Raw genomic sequence first — 18,008 nt, 5'->3', positions numbered from 1 at the left:
GAAAATAAACACAGGAGCAAATCGTAATTTCTTAGCAAAGAATTTAAGGAAGACTTTACTTTTTTTCTGTTAGACCACCAAATACTCACTTTGCTTTTTTCCAGACTCCCATCCAAGAGAAATCTTAGCACACACGGTTACTTCGAAGAGAAAACATCACACAAGGAAGCAGACGCACTGTTGTGTTGGAGGAACTTTGTCCCAAGGTTTTCCCAGATCTCCAGCTAAGGATGTTACGTTTCAAAGCAAAACCAAAAATCTTGCAGTACCCTTTCCACAAACTGTCATTTTGGAGCAAGGGATGCTTTGGGATGCTGCACTAGTGGAAGTTATTAATTTAACTAGATCAACATGCACTACAGGCAACCCAAGCTAGTGCATTCAGACAGAAACTCCTATGCTTGGTCTTAATTTGTTTCTTTCTAAATGAAGCAGCATCCCACATCTGTAAAACCTACTACGAGCATGTAATTTCCAAGATAAACTAAACAGAAGAACTGTTTATTGCAACTATTGTTGCCCTGTTGCAATTGCCAGGAGCCAGACCACAAAAGCCTCATGCTATACCATCTGTAATGAGGTCCCTGGAGCCACAGTTGTTCTATTAATATCTTTAACCAGCTAATTGTAGAAGCATATTCTACAACTTGTGAAGCAACAAACGGAGATTTTGCTCTTTTTCATGCTCTGTACCCATCTCTCTATAGCAACCCATATAGAACTGCTTCTTCAGCCCAAAGAAATGGCCTCAGCTGATGCCAAGACAACACTCAATTCCTCATTAACAGAGCTAGTGAAGTTTTGCTCCTCAGGGAGGGTTCATAAAGTCCTTGCACCTGCAGTACACTTAATGCTTGCCTCGACTGCGCTCTGAGTCCTCAGTGGATGCTGCTAAACCCAGAATTATGTGAGACCCAGCTTAGATGAAGCTAAACCTATCTCTTGCTCCTGGGCAACTCCTCCCTCACCCTTCCAGATTCATGTATAATGGATGTGATTACAGTATTATCGGTACATGGATGGGGTTTACTTTAGCTATTGCTGTGTGGGAACACAGATGAAAATCGTGATGCTCCACGTGGATGCAGCAGTCAGTATAGTCCAAGTCAAGTCACAACCCAAAACTTTGCTCATTTTAACATTCGGAAAGGTCCCAGCATACAGAAATGTACACAATGTCCCTAAGTTTCCTTGGGGTTTTTTTGATTGGGTTTTATTGTCCATCCCCACCCCTCAAAAAAAGGGCATTACTACAGCTGGGCTGGGTCCTTTGGGAAAACAAACCTAACTGCTGAGAGGACCTGCTACAGTATTTCTTTTTAGTCCTTTCAGGAGACTAGAGATCTGTGGAAGCTCCTCACACAGGAAACCATAGCATGATTTCATACCATGTCCTCCCTTCACAAGGTCTTTAAACACCCAATTCTTTAGTTCAGGGAACCAGTGTCAAGTCATAGGAAGCAAAGACAAACCACCAACCTCTGAAACGTTCAGAAGGAATGGCATGTGTCTGCTTCTGATAAAAAACCCCAAACCAATAAACCCAGGAATTACAAACTAGACATGGATTATTCTTCATGTAATTCATGCTGTAAGAACATTTCATTCATTAATATGCAGAGGAAGAAACCAAGCAAAGAGGCAACAACAGTGGTGCAGCACGTCTAAAACTTTAATCTTTGTTTTAAAAGAGTACAGAGTCGAAAGTGACACTTTCTTCTCCTTCCCACCTTCCCATTCTCCATCCCATTGCTTCCTAAGTTCTCCCTAAAAGGAAATATTCTTTGTTGATTAGTTTGACTTTCCTTCAAGTGAGGCATACCAGTTAATCTCCAAAAGTAGGCCCCAATTCAGTAAAACACTTGCACATGCACTTCACTTTAGTCCACTCCCATTCATGGCAACATTTAAGTGTACATACTTGAATGCTGCTTTGAATAGGGATGTTTTTACTTAACCGAAGATGGGGGGCAGGGGTATATTCGTGTGGTCTTAACAGGGGAGAGGAGGTAGGACCAACAACAGATATCATCTTGTTCCCAATTTAAAGGTAATTTTAGCAGCAGTCAGTGACTGACACATTGGTAAAATCGTAAGCAGCAGCTTAACCACAGAAGTGTGTAAAAGTAAGAAATCCAGTGGCATTTTAAAAAATCAGTTAAAGCAGCTTCACAGGGTCAGTCAGACCTCCAAGTTTAGACACCCTCTGCTCCTAATGCCATTAAGCAAACATGCTTCTTTCATTACAATTATATAAAGGGGAAGACTGGCAAGACAATACAAAAAATAAAATATCAAGAATGGGAAAACCTACAGAGTTCAGAAAACAGGATTCTGGAAAATGGAAATGTTTGTATTTCATTTTACATTGTAGGCTTTCACTTTTTATCCCTTTGAAATACGTTTAGTTTTAAATTAATAAAGTCCATAAACTAATACGTTGATATGTTCTTTAAACATACATAATAAAAATTCAGACATTATACCATATTTAAATATCCCAATAATAGAAGAGTTAAAGTAATGCTGGCTAATGTGAGGATAAAATGCCTAGATAAAAGATGTTGTGGCTCTAAGGAAACGTGTAGATTAGAGGAGAATTGAGGGTGAAGCAGGTGATGCTTTAGTCTGAATCTGAACTGTCCTGCTTGTTGGTATGGTACTGACTGACCGCTTCTTCCAAAGGAGCCATTGTACCATCCGGCCGCACTCCCATTGGTTTTATAAGCTCATCTCTGTAAGAGATTTAAAAGAAGAATATATATTAGCATATGCACACATATCAATTCACACGTGTATAATACAGTCACATACAGTATATGCTTTAGTACATAATGAGCCTTTAAAAGGAAGTTATTTCTGCTAAAGCCCTCTGTTTTGAAGAAAGAGGAACAAAAAACCTTCCAAAATAGGTGGGAGGGGAAGAGCAGGACAGATAAAGACTTCATTCATGTAGGCCAAACCTACTTAGCCAATTAAAGACACCATGAAAAGTCAGTGCCTAATAGGCTCAAGACATGGAGCAGGTTACTGTTTTAGACACACAAACTAGCTTTTCTTCTAAAAGTTCCCTGACAGCCATTTCTTCCTAGAATTTCACCTGCCCTCTGTGCCCAGGCAATTAAAGCAATAATTTGATACATATTCAATCTATTAAAGGAAATAAATCACTTACGAGAACAGACTCTGCCTACCCCACTACTAAGGGTGTGTAAGTACTTGTTGATTCATTTAAAAAAAAAAAGCTGACTGATTCTAATACTATTGCTTTTGTTTGTGGCAGTTTAATTACAGGATTGACAGCCATTTTAATCTCTTCAAAGCTCCAAAGGCCTCTCAGCAGCTAATCCAATTATATCTACTCCACAAGCTACAGCCTCATCTAAGAGATGATTAATTATTGATTAAGCCAATCAAAAAGTATTAGCAAAGATTTATTTAATCCTTACTTTTTATCACCTCATTTATATGTGGATTATGGCAAAAGCTGTAAGGGCAAAGATAACATTTTGAATTTCTGCTAAAAAAAAAAAAAAATAAAAGGAGAATACCTCTAAATATTCAGGAGTCACCTTAAATAAAGGAGCAGAAGTTTGATGTCAATTTACCCCTTGCTTGAAAGGCAGCCCACTAAAACTGCCAGTTTAACACATATATACCACCTTCCCGAGCCACAGACAATAAAACTCTATCACTCAATGGGGAAGCAAAGGCATTTCACCAGCTTTCTGCCTGGTCTGCACTACTACCTTGTCTGAAGAAAGGGACAGAAATTGTTTGCACACAGCTGGCAAGCTAACCTTAACACAACCACTGGAACAGCAAGAAAGGCCACAACAGAGTCTTGGCCAACATGGTCTAGTGTGAGGCATCCCTGCCCATGGCAGGGAGTTGGAACTAGATGATCTTAAGGTCCTTTCCAACCCTAACTATTCTATGTGGTTCTATGAATTCCATGGCATGCACACGCTGGATATGGTACAGTCAAGCAGCAGTTAAATTAACTCTCCAAGAGTCTTCTTTTGCTCAGGAAGAGCAGAGACCAGCAAGATAAATGCTGGCTATTTGCACAGATGTGGCAATCAGATACTACGGTGATAAGCTCGCAAATCCCACTGCCCGTGGCATTTCAATACATGAGAAACTGGACCTGGAGAAACTGCTGTGGTTTGGCTAAGGAGGCCTGGGTGGGAAGCTGGGGGCCAGGGAAGGTTTGTAATGACCACACTGAAGAGCCCAGGCTGGACTCTGCCTCTTTGTGTGTGTAGAATCTATCTTCAAATAGACTAAAGATAGCCTGCTATGCTTGAGGTCTGACAGCAAGTCCTCTTCATTCAGGCAATGCAACCTACAGCATGCAGATTCTGCCCAAATCAGATTTGAAAAGGCTCAAAAAATGAAGACTGCAGATCCAGTGTCCAAACAGAACCACAACCCTGCCTGCCTGCTGTCAGGGTCCCCTTAGGCAAAGCCAGAGCGCTTTGGAGTTGCATCTAATAGCAAAGACTTTTTTCACAGGAAACTCCCCTATACATCTAAGGCCTTTTTGGCTTTTAAACACCGTAATATAAACCAATTGTCCTTTGAAATCTGTAATCTTGCAACAATTCTTCAATGTCACTTACTCAAGTTCAAGCCTCAATACTGAACTATTACACTTATTTTCTAGAGAATAACCTGGTAAGTCCCTGCTTATATTTTTTTAAGTCCTAAAAGTAAAACCACAGCCACGAAGTACAAAATCACCTTTGCTTGCCTTCTAAGCTGAGAGGATCCGACATTTTTGTTTTAAAAACCACAACACATACTCTTAGGTTGCAACATTTAACACTGCAGCCAGAAGTCACAGTCACATCATTAACTAGTAATTTACAGTTTATTACTAGTAATAAATAAAATATAATGGCTACTAAAGGTAAAGAAACAGTTCAAGAAAAAGGAAAGAGAGACAGAGAAAAACATGGTCCAAAGTCCCCTTATGTGGGGGCCTCCCTCACATAGGGATCCTTACAAAGCATCTGTAAATATTGTCAAGAAGTCCTATTTCACCATTTGTCAGTTACAAAGACATAGCTCCGTCTCTGCACTTCCCTTTAGTGCTTCACTTTTACATCCTGCTACACACACTTCAGAACCTGACACAAAGTTTTTCTCTCCTGGTGAGTCATCTGGAGAGACACTGAACACCAGATGCAATAGATAAGAAATCCATATGCACAACTATTGGTCTGTGGTTTTTGTGGGGGTCTTTTGCATGACACGTTACATGTTTTGCATGACAATGTAATGCAGAAGTCTGAGTCACTGACATGCATTTGTATCTTCTTTGGTGATGCTCAAAAGCCTGTTTCTCAGTTCACTGTACTCATTTCAAAGTGCGCTGTTATGAATCATGCCGTAGTGCATTTGAGGTTCATTCCCAACGCATTTCCTTCTCTCTAGGCTTCAACTATGAGCTAGGCTGAGCTCGGATTTCACAGAATAACAAGTATATTTACCAATTACCTCTCTGTTCCTGCAGGAGCTTCCTAGTTTGCAAGTCCTTGGTAGGATGAAAGATGGTTGTTACAAGTTCTCTCTGTATGAGAAGGATGAACTCCATACATCCTTCCTCAGACAAATGCTACCCAGTGAAACTGAAGTGTGTGAAGATGCAAATATTCTAGGCCACCAAAAGAAGTAGGAGAAGCAGCAGGTATCAGCCTTGTTTTTTCCTAACCATAATCTAGTCCTAAAATGGTACAAAACAGGCATCTTTCACTGGTAAAGACGTGACTGCAAGCTCTGAACACCACACAAGCTTACTCCTGGTTTTCAAAGTGGAAAAATACAAAGGGAGACAAACAGCTGAAAACATCTGGACTGCCTACAAAGCTAGCCTCAGAAGTTTGGAATAACTATCTGCTAAATAACAGAGCTTTGGGTAGGATTGCAAAGGGCATCACTTCAGTACCATACTGAAGTTAGCTGATCCTTACTTGGTGTGAATGGTCTCAGCTCTGCCTGCCTCAGCAATTCTGCCCATTCAGCACTGGCTGCTTAGAGACCTCAACTGAACTTTGACAACTTGGGTTAGCTGAGGATGTGCTTACTATTCAAGGTGGCGAGGGAAGCACCAGAAACTGGCAGGTATAGCCTCAGAAGACAGTTCACTATCCAGAAACTGGATGTTTACAGTACATCTATAGGGCAGAAAGAGATTGCTTCAGCCCAGTAGGTGGCAGTGGGAATACTTCTGTATCCATGAAGACATATACAAGTACACAATGTGTGTATTTATACATATTTGAAATATTTGAACATCCTTTTGTGATCTCTCATAGTCATATACACCTTCTTGCAACATTAATTTTTCTAAATGCAACAAAGCATTCTATTCAAGCATACTTAGAAACACACCATAATTAAACAGTTGGTAAAATGCATTCTCTTCTTCCACTTCCAGATCTCCCAAGAGTCCCTTCAAATGTATCTATACAAGTTCTAGCTTCCTGCTTGCCATTTAGCTTAACAACTCAAAAATCATTCCCTTGTTTTGAAGGGTAACTCTTTCTTGTCTGCTCTATGTGCTATAGGGCAGTATTGACACACAGAATTAATGACAGTGTCAGTAATCAAACAGCCATCATGTAAACACCAGTCTGCTCCTTTGATAAAATGGCATGTTAGGGACCTATTCACCTCCTTATAATTGAGTACTACATAATAGTTCCGATCCTTTCATGTAACATTATTTTGTTCTATGGCTAGAAAGGGGAGAAAAAAAAAACCCTATGTAACATTGCCTTCTTCATTGATCCTATGATTAATTTAGTGTTTTTAATGAGTATGGTTGCTTATTTAACAGGTTCTCTTACATACTCGTTTTGTTGACTTCTGTTCAATGTACAACAAAACCCAAGCCGTGATAATTGGAGACCATTTCATCAGCAAAAGGATTCTTGCTATTAATACAAGGTTGGCTTGGAAAAAGCATCCTGACATTTTAAATTAGTCAATTAATATACAATTCTATCTACCATTTATAATAGAAAAAACTGCTAGCATTTTTTCCAGACATTTTAATTAACACGGAGTATCTCAAATAATCTATTATATAAGCAGACAGAATATTGTGCCACACTGATTTAAGGTGGCTAACTCGGTATTTGGCAAAAATGAAAGGTTCCAGTTAAATCTTTTGCAGATTCGGGGAGTTTTTTCAAAGCTGAAAGATGTGCATCACATACACAAGACACTGCTTTAACAGTCACCAAACAATTCTCAATGAATCAAGAAGATCATATCGGCCCTTAGTGCAGACAAAGCCCATAGAGGTACTTCAGGGCCAAGTTCAGGCACCCAAAAACTACCTAAGTAACATCTACATCTCCAAGAGCTGCAGTAATCAAGATTTTTCATCTTCATTTACACTTATAATTTATATATAGTTAATGATTTTTAAAAAGTAATCTCATCTAGCTGAATTTGAGCAAAATATTAATTTCTATAAAAGCTTTGTAGAACCCAAGTCTATGCTAATATATTGGGGCTGGAGAAATGGGTTCACAAACAAATATTCAGCTTTCCTCCATGCATTTTGATAAAACAAAATGGGTGATTAATTTTAATTTAGCCTTGTCAATGGTCAATTACCCATGAACAGCCTAACCATACCAACAACCTAACAGAACAGAAACAATTTGGAACTAAGACCTGAAATAACCACAAAAGCATAGCATCAGTTCTACATCATCTCAAACCAGTTTCAACTATTCAGTGCCAGTGCTGAAGATAAAGAGAAACGTGGAGAACAAAAATCCACTGGCATCTTCTGGAACAAGGGAGAAAATACCACTTTATTACTTAGTTTCAATAAACCCGTACAAAGGGCACAGTGTAAACAGGCAGCCATTAATGCAGGCTATGACTTTTCAATGAAGTAGTACTGTTTTATAAATTTGTTTTTCTGAGTTCAATTTGTCATCAAGGTAACATTACAAAACCGATACAGAGCCAGTCCAAAGCCAAATCTAGAACATTCCAGTGATAAAACTGGCTTGATAATCCTCATCAGTCAGGAAGGAAAGCAAGTTCTTCAGGCCTTCAACTTCATTTTGTTTCATACCTTTCTTCCCGGTAAAAGCATGCTAGCTCTTCAAAGCTCAGCTTCCATTACCGGGACAATACAAGTCGTACTAAGCAAACCAGTTTTGGCTGTACACCATGCAAGTTCACTCTAAGCTCTTGTTCAAGTTGCACAGATACATAAACTCATTCAAGATTAAAAGAAGGAGCTGTTTGTTCCCTGTCCAACTTCCTCCTCTTTTTATAAGCAAAGCACTGCCACCAAACTGCTCAGTTCATGGTATACGTCCTCTCCTTCAAAGAACAACAACAAAGACCAGCAGAAGTAGGAAACCTGCCACCAACAGTCTGCCTTGAAGCAAGATTCAAAATCCAGAATCAATCTCCAGTTTAAATTTCAGGTTGCAAACCAAGGGGGAAAAGCGCATTCCACTGGTAGATTTAAGTATCTGAAAATTCCGAGCACCAAAGGGCTCAAGCTGGAGGCAGAAGTGTTCAATTCAAAAAGCATGGAGGGACTCCCACTACTATCAGCATGTTACAACTCTTTCTTCTTGTCTATAGGACTGGCAGCTTCCCATTTTATTTAACATCTGCAAACCCTACAATTGCGCTCAATTACATTCATTAAAAACATCCCACCGCCTCCCAAGACTAAGTCTTCTTTTCTTTTTCCTTCCTGCCAGCATTTCCCCTCACCCCCCAATTTTCAGTAAACAAAAAGGGTGGGAAGAACAGTCAAGTGATTTTATTCATGTTATCACAGCACCTAAAAAGGGGTCACATCAACAACACTGTCCCATTGTAACCACTATACTAAAAAACAAACAAACAAAAAACCTTACAACAAAGAGAGTCCCAGCCCTGAAGAGTTTCCAGCCTAAATACTATAGAAAAAACTGCAGGTGGATGTAACTGACACAGAATGCCCAAGGTGAAAGTAAAGCTACTGGCCCAGAGGGTAAGTGGTGACACAGGGCACCAGCTGCTTAGTTATTGTCAGTTTGAAGCACGCAACACAGCAGGTGCCTCCAATCCTCCAAACTGAAAAGGCTCTTATGCTACAGTAAGGCCATTTGGACTTTTGTGTAACTGCTATAGTGATAGCAACAGACTTGTCTTCAGTCTTAGTTTATCTCCGGTCTCAATCTTCCTTTTAAAAAAGTTTTAGACCATTTAGTCATCTCATTGTGGTACCCCTAACGCTCAGCATCTTAATTCTCTAGCTTACATCGCAATCATCCCGTTTTACAGAGTAGCTCAATGAACATTGCATGTGCACTGCATTTTCTTCTCTTTATTAAAAAGACTGTAACATACTACACTTGCTCTCCATGCAAATAACGTGGAAAAAGCATCCAATTACTTCACTGATGGTCTCAGGTCAGTTGTTCCAAGATCCTTCCCTGCCTTCACTCCTGCTTATAATTCAGTCTTTTCAGCTATTACAAAATTCAGATTCTCCCATCTTTTGCTGTGTTCCTAATCTTTAATAGAGATGTAAAAATACTTGGCTTGCTAATTTCTCTCAACAGATCTTGTCTGAATATCCACAGACTCTCACAAAACACAAACACATTTCTAGCTGCTGAGTTTTCACATGTTTGAAGAATGATCCACTTCAATTTAGGAATTTACCTAAATTCCTACAGCTCAATTCACTGGTAAATTAGTATTACATTAAGTGTGACTTAAGAACGTAAAACTTTGCTTCCACAGAAACCAAACTACAAGCAATTGCTCCAATATGGCTACAAGTATGGGGGAAGAAAACCCAGCAAATTCTAGGCATACTGAGCCAGAAGGAAAAAGAAAAGCTATACCCTAACAGCACAGGACTGTTCCTTTTTTGTATGCAGGAAGCTATGAAATAAAAATCAACTTTCTGTATCAATAATGTACACCTTTATGTCACATTAAGTACCACCTTCTTTTATGGCATTACCTCAGTTATTTAAAAGAAATGATAAAAGCTCATTTGTAACCCAGCCCACATTTACTCTACTCTAATAAATCCACAATAATTCTTAATTGTAAATCCCCTTTTAATTGCTCCGTTATATAATTTATTGCTTCTGATGAGAAATATTTTCACACTGTGTTTGTTCTTTCATATAAGCAGCAGACGTTAAGTAGTTACCACGAGATGCTGCTCATTGACTTGGGAAAAGAATACACTTGTCTTGGGGTTGGACTGTCCCCCACACTTTAAAAGGAGAAATTCTTTTCATTTACCGGCCTATCCATTTAGGAGGCAGGTCCCCTCAACACCAGATCTTCCTGATTCTGATCAAATCCTCTCCAAAACAGGTTTCCTCTGAAGTCCTGTTACCATATTATTCTTTTCTTTGAAGTGCTAAAGATTTTTCTCTGCAGTTAAAAGGGCCCTAATCCTGGTGAAGAAGTTGATTATAGCACCAGTTTGGAAGCACTAGACCTTAGAAAAGACCCAGGATAGGAACTGCTTCCCTCAAAGCAGCCTATAATACAGATACCCTGGAAAGTTTATCAAACATGTTGACAAGCTTCATGGCTTCATATTCTTTTTGTTCTTCTGTCATTTCATCCATTGGATTGGGCATTGGTTCTTCTAGGTGACCAGTGATAAGGTTAATGCTGGAGGTGGAAAAACAAGACAGTTTATGTCTCTAAGTATGTCAATTTTCCATCTGTCAAGACGATAGGTGGAAAAAGGAACACACCAACAGAAACTACCAAGACTAAAACTATGTGAACTGCAAATGAAAGCTTTTAATATAAACAGCCAACCTTCATATTTATACCTTTTTTGTAGCCTTTTCTCATGAATCGTGATATTATCTTCTTGTTGATTCACAGTACTAATTTCTTGTTAGCTACTCAGAAATACACAGTCCACTAGTACTTGTTATGTTTATAACCCATACACAAGCAGTTTGAAAGCAAGGGAATAATGATGGTAAATAACAACAACGTCATTAGTAATAATGACATAGATAGGAAACAGAGTGACAATACATCTTTGAAGCCAATTCTGTACAGGCTTATCTTTAAAAATACAGACAGGTTCCAGTTACATTTTCTTAACCATGAAGAACTGTGGAATTAGTTGACTATTCCCTCCTATGCTGATTTTTGCTCAAACCAAATTAAGGTTACTTTACTTTGAGAATTTACAATGACAGTTTTATTTCCACTGTTAAAACAAGTGAATGGCTATACAGAAATTGTAACAAAAGCAGAGAAATAGTTTTAAAGAACACTTTCAGGGCAAATTCTCTTTTCAAGCAGTTTAATCACGGACATTTACAAGCAGTACAGAAAATCAGATGCCTAAATCAACTGACAGTTGTCATTTAAATGTCAGCTTTTAAATAAACAGATACTTTAGTTTTACTTATATGCATATCACTGGATGTTAGGCTTTTGAAATAAGATCAGAGACAAAAGAGTGGGAAAAAAAGCAATCCTGAAGTTCAGAAATAAGAAGAAACCTCATGTTTTAGAGTTCCTGTCTTTCATTCATATTCCTTAATAAGAATCTTTCAGTCAGCCACAACCTCGTCATATACCTAACCATGTCTGAGTAATTCAATGAAAACTGAGTAAAGCGGAAAAATACCACGCTTCAGATGCCCACTATTGACACCTTCAGAACCTAATTAAAAGCACAGATGTAACATGACAAACAAACCTCTAACACCAAATCAAATCAGTTAATAAAAATCAACAGCACCTATATGATCACTGAATCCTTCAAACACATATACTGGATTCCTGATTCATGACTTCTATGGACCTACTCGATCCTTCAGAAAATTTCAGTACCAGGCAATCCGACTGGCTGAAACTAGATCTACAGGTTTGTTTCTTTTTCACAAAGGCCTGCTTAAAACCTTAAGCCACATTTGACACCTTTATTTCCTCTGTTATAGAGATATACCCCACAAACAATAGGAGTTTGACAACTTCATGGGAGTTCCTGGAAAATCTGGGGCAAAAGCCATCCTTGCAGAGTTGGTTACTCTTTTTTGTTTTCCTACAATTTGCTCAAAAATCTCTTTTCACACTTGAGTGTTAAACAGTTTTTCAGACTGAAGTTAAATCATTCTCATAGTGATTCCCCCCAGCCCTGCCCCATGGAGCTATCTGACTATATGATGGTCACTATCAGAGGCTGGTTTCTCAATAATCAGACCATGAAGTCAACAGGAGGCAGTAGTTAATACAAGAACATGTAATTCCAAAACTGGCCTCTCTGGAAAAGTTGAAACAAAAAAAGTATGTCAAAACATCTCAATTGCAACAGGACACGCAGAATTGAAAACAATACTATACTTTGGCTTTGCAGATTTGTATTCTTCTGTATCTGTATCTTCATCATCTGAGTACCAATGATCTCCTCTTCCTCCTGCTAACAGGCCCCTTGCTGCCAGCAATCCCGCTGCGTTACCATAGCCTGTATATTTTAACAAGCTGTCCACTGCAAAGGGTGAAACAGAAAATCATTCAGCTATAATCAGCTACAAAACAAAACCAGCGTAGTGTTACAAGAATCGAGCGTTATAGCAAGAGGCAAATACACAAACTACAGCAAGACCTTATATAAAAGGAAGAAGAAAAAGTAATTTTTACCTCTCTCTTTACAAAGAACAAAAAGAAATTCTGCTGCAATTTGCTTTACTCCAAGGTCAACATGTGTCATGAGACGCACAAGCTTGTTCCTCACTGTTGTACCAACTTCTGGACGATTTGATACATCTCTTAACGGAGGTAACACCTAGCAGTACAAAAAAAGGAAAACCAACATAGAATGCATGGCAATACCTAGCCAATCCTTGCAGAAACAAACACAGCCAACAGAACAAGAAAATACTGTAAGCTCTGCTCCTTCAAAAGGAGGAACAAAATCAACCCAACTATACTTCATGCACTAGTAATGACTCTTGCTTCTTAATATATTCAGGCCTCCTGGTCTGCCATCCTGGGCAGAAGAGTACTCAGTCCCAAACACAGACTTTTAAAAGAAAGACAATTATTAGGCGTTTAAGAGCACAATGAGTATTCCCAAAGAGTTGGCCAACAGGCTTGAGTGACCTAATGTTCTTTGTTTCTTTGTTTTACTCAGATATCTGGCATTAGCATTAAAAATAGCAGCTTAAGGAAACTTACAATATTAACATGATGGGTAATTTATACAGAACAATTAATATACTTATGATGAAAAAGCAGGAAAAGAAGTCACACTGCAAGTTCTACTACCATGAATTTCAAAAATGGGCTCAACATGTATAGAGGAAATACATCCTTCTCCCAGAAAACACTCTTTAAAAAGCTCCAGCTATATTTCAGAACAATTTTGGAGAAAACATTTTTTAACGTTTCCTCAAACACATTATTTTCTCATTAAATGTCATTAATATCATTAACTTTAACCCTGAAGAAAGCCAGGAGGTGCTTGAAATACGGCTGGTTTTGCAGCCTAACTTCTGCCTCCTTATACATATGCCTTTAGACTCAAAACCTGTATTAATTTTATTCACATTCACAGGATATGATATTATCTGCAAACCAACTGGGCTATAACATGGAAGATTTAATGATCTGAAGACTCCTATAGTTTTACCCCGATGTTTTACTAGGGAATGAAACCAAAGATGTCACTAATTGTCATAAGAAATTGCAGGTCCTTTCTTTTCTGGGTGTCTAATGTAAAATGTCATGTTCTGTGCAAAATTACTGCACAATTACTACTGAAATCAGCCTCACTGGGAACTCATACTTAAACAAATGAATGCTACACTATTGAATACTTTGAAAAAAACAGACCCCATCTTTTTCAAACGAAGTATTCAAACAATTAGCAAAACCATTTTACTTTGTCCCCGCTTACTTTCCCCAATGGGGATAGTACCATGACTGCTATTTCACAGAGTGCTGTAAGAATGAATTAATGTTTTCAAAGTACTCTAATACTAATGCAGTGATGAGTGTCATAGGACAGTCCATGAGGAAATGAATCATTCTGTCTTCAGATCAGAATTTGAATAGTGCACAATAAATAAAGCCTAAGGCCAACACTTAACAATGAGGGTAATTCAAAATATCAAACATCCAGTCATGCAGTTAGCAGTATCCATCCATTCTGTGCACTATATGAGGCAGCGGTCCTGTGGTAGGAAACAGCATGCAATTATATCCTGACATCTAGATGCCAAGATGTCGTAAAAACATGCAGACAACTTCATTTCCTAACTTCTGAACGTTTGGCTCTGCAATTAATTTATTTATTTATGTTATTTAATGGATCAGAAGAGTATCCTAGGAAAGAACTGCTGCAAACAAAACCAATAAACAGCACGAACAAGTTCCTTAAATTCACCAAACCCACTTTTCTGGTAGAGATGAAAGAGGCAGAAAATACATGCTCTTTTCCATTATAAACTCCATTTCTGAATTCAGGCACAGCTTTGATCTACGATGCAACCGAAAATCACCTCTGCTCAGGAAAAAGAACATTTCTCAGCTGTTTTCAGCTGTCTTTCCCCTGCTCATCTTTTAACTTCTCTCCATTTGACTTCAGGAAAAACAGCAAAACAAACAGAAAACGCCATACCCAGCCACCAAGCCACAGAGATCCTTTAGATCTTTAACTGTGGCATAGACATCTTTTTTCCTGTAAAAAGCCTACCCACAGTCTGTATTGTACTGAACAGCTCTTGTAAAAGACGAAGTGATGAAGTGTGCTTCTGTTCAGGGACAGTTTTAATCTGACAGAACAGCTGACACACAGTGGTACGCAAGGTTCAATTCCAAGGACTCATGCCTCCTGAGATCAAACTAAGCTCAAGAAGATCCCATCAAAACACCTGTAGCCTCACTGGCTACCACACAGCTTTGCAAAGTTTTAACTGCACTGATTTATTCTTATTTTATATATGCTGGATGTAAGGGTCCCATGATCCATGGTCACCCACACTAATATAGCTTTGAAATACCCCTAATGTTGTTATTTAACAGCTCTACAAAATGTACCGTGGAATTTAGGCCATAATATCTATTGATTTACATGACTGAAAAATCATTTCTACAGCTGACAGTTGTCAGAGACCTAACAGAAGAAACTACTGCAGAGAACTTTGTGGCAAATTTAATATGAAACCATTTGTACTCTTAAAGCGTCAGTGTCTTGCACTGATGTACAAACCTCAGAAGGCTTGTCACTAGCTTCATATTCAAATTTTGATGAATATTTCACTTACCTGAGCTTTGATAAACTTCCTGATATTCCTATGAGTTCGACAGCATTCAGTTAATAAACTGAGAACTGGAGTCAAACCTTCTCTATAGCTGCTTCCCTAAAATAAAACCAAATACAGATAAAACATTTTTAAGAGCAAATCTCCCTTTTCAAATCCTATGAACCCTCCAATAAAGTCCTATATGACAGCCAAAACATGAACTTTACATAGTTATAACCAAAGAGCCAGAAGTCATACACAAATATGCTTCAGATGTTCATAGGAGTTTGCTCTCAATTTTGAGGTGTTTCACAGTCTAGAAGCAGGACATCCACATTTGTGCTAAATACTGTCTGAAAGGTTTGTAAGAAACTTTACATGTGTGCACTTTTTGTTTTAATGAAAGAGGCCCCCATTGTGTAGAATCTTTGCAGCGCATACCTTGTCTATTCTCTTCTCCATGAAATCCAGTAAAATCTGAATTGCTCCCATATTCATACCATTGTATTTTATATCTGTTTCCTCTTGGGATGATGGTTTAATAAGAACATCCAAGCAAGAAACAGGAACATTGCTTAAGAGGTTGATTGCATTGCTGAAACAGATTTAACAAAAAAATTATTATTCATTTGGAAGAAAGAATTAAAAACAGAGTACAACTCACCATAAACTGTACAACTGCAACCAAAAAGGGGCCCTGCAACTCAAAACAATGCTTTATTTTCTACTCCCTGGGTTTTAAGGAAGGCGGCATGCATTATCTTGGAACAAACAAGCAAAAAGAAAGACAAAAGCTCCAAAAGCTATATTGCAGCAGCATTATTACTTCCAGCCCCCACAGTATGCTGTATCCCTCAGATAAGGCACAGCATCCAGCAGTGCATTACGGCAGCTGATCTTGCAGGACAGCAGGGGGAACTCTCACATTGATTTGCAGCGGTCAGAGCTTTTTCCTCCTTGAAACTTAAAACATTTTACAACACATCCGTATTACGATCATTAATATGACCAAGCACACCAGAGAAAACATCTCCTCCTCCTGTAACAGTGGATCGTGGTGGCAATTTCTCAGGTCCTCAAAATATTTTCACTTTTACTTAGCTTGCAGTGTATTGGAAATACAGAAGGCTTTTAACACATTAAAAAAAGATTCAGGTTTATTTACTGAGCGCTACTTTCAGTAACCGGCAGTCTCTGCATTCTACAAAGCACAAAGAGGAGCACTTCCCAAATATCCATGAAGTGATTTAAATTAGACCACAGGGTCCATCCCTCATCTTTAACGGAGTAAGAAGAAACTTACTTTGCAAGGGTCTCTTGTATGGTGTATACACATCCCTTGAGCTTCCTATCTACCCTGTTCTCATTATATAGAGTTGCGTTTGCACTTTTCCTGAATATGGGGCTGAATTACACAGATGCTGCAAAAATGAGAATTCTGTCATTATTTACTTGCTGATGCCCAACTAAACTTCAAACTGGATATACTCAGAAATACTACAGAACTGTTTAAGCTTACATGTGCAGACCTCAAAGCTGTCAACGGAAGTATGAGTACTGACGTTTCAAGGATTGGAGAAGCATTCCAAGAATAGAGAAAACTTTCCAAACAACTTCCTTTAACACTTTTAATAATACCTACTTAGAATCTGCCCTAAGTTTCTATGTTATTAATATGATCCTAACAAAGAATTAGTAAAAGAGAAAGCAAACATAGTGGGATTTCTAAAAAGTGTGCTGGTTTCGGTCTGCTCGGACTGGGTGGCTGCACCGCATTGTGCCATCTCCCTTTTGCTCTTTTAGCAATTGAAATTCAGACAACTTCTACTTTTTGGAAACTTGTTTCCCTTTGTTTTGTTTCTAATTCCTGTTTAAGATACGTCTTTTATATCATGGAAGTTATTCCTCTCCAATAATTCAGGAATAGCCAGAAACAAAACAGACTGAAATTCAACAAATATTTGGTGGCTTCAGGCCTTTCATCAAAAGTTCTCTTTTTTACCAGTTTCTTATTAAACAACCAAGTTCCCAAACACCTACAAAATTAATTTTCTGGATCACTGTGTCTGAGCTATTCTTTTCAATAAATGAAGCCTGGCTTTCTGATCTTTGTCACTCCACTGACAGTTTTATTTGTGGTAGAGGAGTGTATGAAATTCTCCAGCTACCAGGAAGTCAGTGACTATGCACAGATCGGCACAATAGTGTTTGCATTCCTACTCCAGGGGGTAGAAATACTGCGTATATTACTCTCCCCTTTTCGGCTTCCTATAGATCATTAATCACTGGGACATGACATCCACCCACTCATGCTCCCAGCCCCCTCCTGATATGCAAATTAGGAAGCAAAGGCCTATTTAGAGCTGCTGAATGCCTTGATTAAAACCTTGTTAGTGGGCAAAAATGGCGCTTACTCTTAACGTGTGGTGCTTTAAGCTGTTCATATTCAAACATTAAGTAATGACATGACAGAACCACGATAATGACAACAATACCAGGTACTAAATTAGTTAGGGTATTTTTATAGTTAACTTCTTATTTGTTAGAAATAGAGCCACACTGACAATCAGGACATCACAGCTCAAGGTGTGTATCCAACACCTGATGCTCACATAAAATAAATCCTCAACTTACACATTCAGAGCATAAGCATTCAATCCAGAGCATAAGCATCCATATAATGTGCTTTAACAGGCTGCCCGAACCCTTCATTTAAGCATC

The 18,008-nt window shown here is 38.5% G+C and overlaps 1 protein-coding gene across 1 annotated transcript in view; it reads right to left on the bottom strand.

Annotated features, from left to right (window-relative positions):
• Positions 1-1,649: 1,649 nt before the first annotated feature.
• Positions 1,650-18,008, bottom strand: part of RIC8B (RIC8 guanine nucleotide exchange factor B) — a 36,018-nt gene continuing 19,659 nt past the window's right edge. The window contains 6 exon segments of the mRNA XM_030479331.1: positions 1,650-2,735; positions 10,564-10,683; positions 12,385-12,529; positions 12,682-12,826; positions 15,309-15,404; positions 15,729-15,882. Coding sequence (XP_030335191.1) covers positions 2,624-2,735; positions 10,564-10,683; positions 12,385-12,529; positions 12,682-12,826; positions 15,309-15,404; positions 15,729-15,882 — 772 coding nt within the window. The 3' untranslated portion in view covers positions 1,650-2,623.

This window comes from Strigops habroptila, chromosome 3, assembly GCF_004027225.2.
Source record: "Strigops habroptila isolate Jane chromosome 3, bStrHab1.2.pri, whole genome shotgun sequence".
NCBI classification, from domain to species: Eukaryota; Metazoa; Chordata; class Aves; order Psittaciformes; family Psittacidae; genus Strigops; species Strigops habroptila.
Note: the sequence above shows the minus strand (reverse complement) of the source record. Positions and strands in the feature narration are given on the sequence as shown.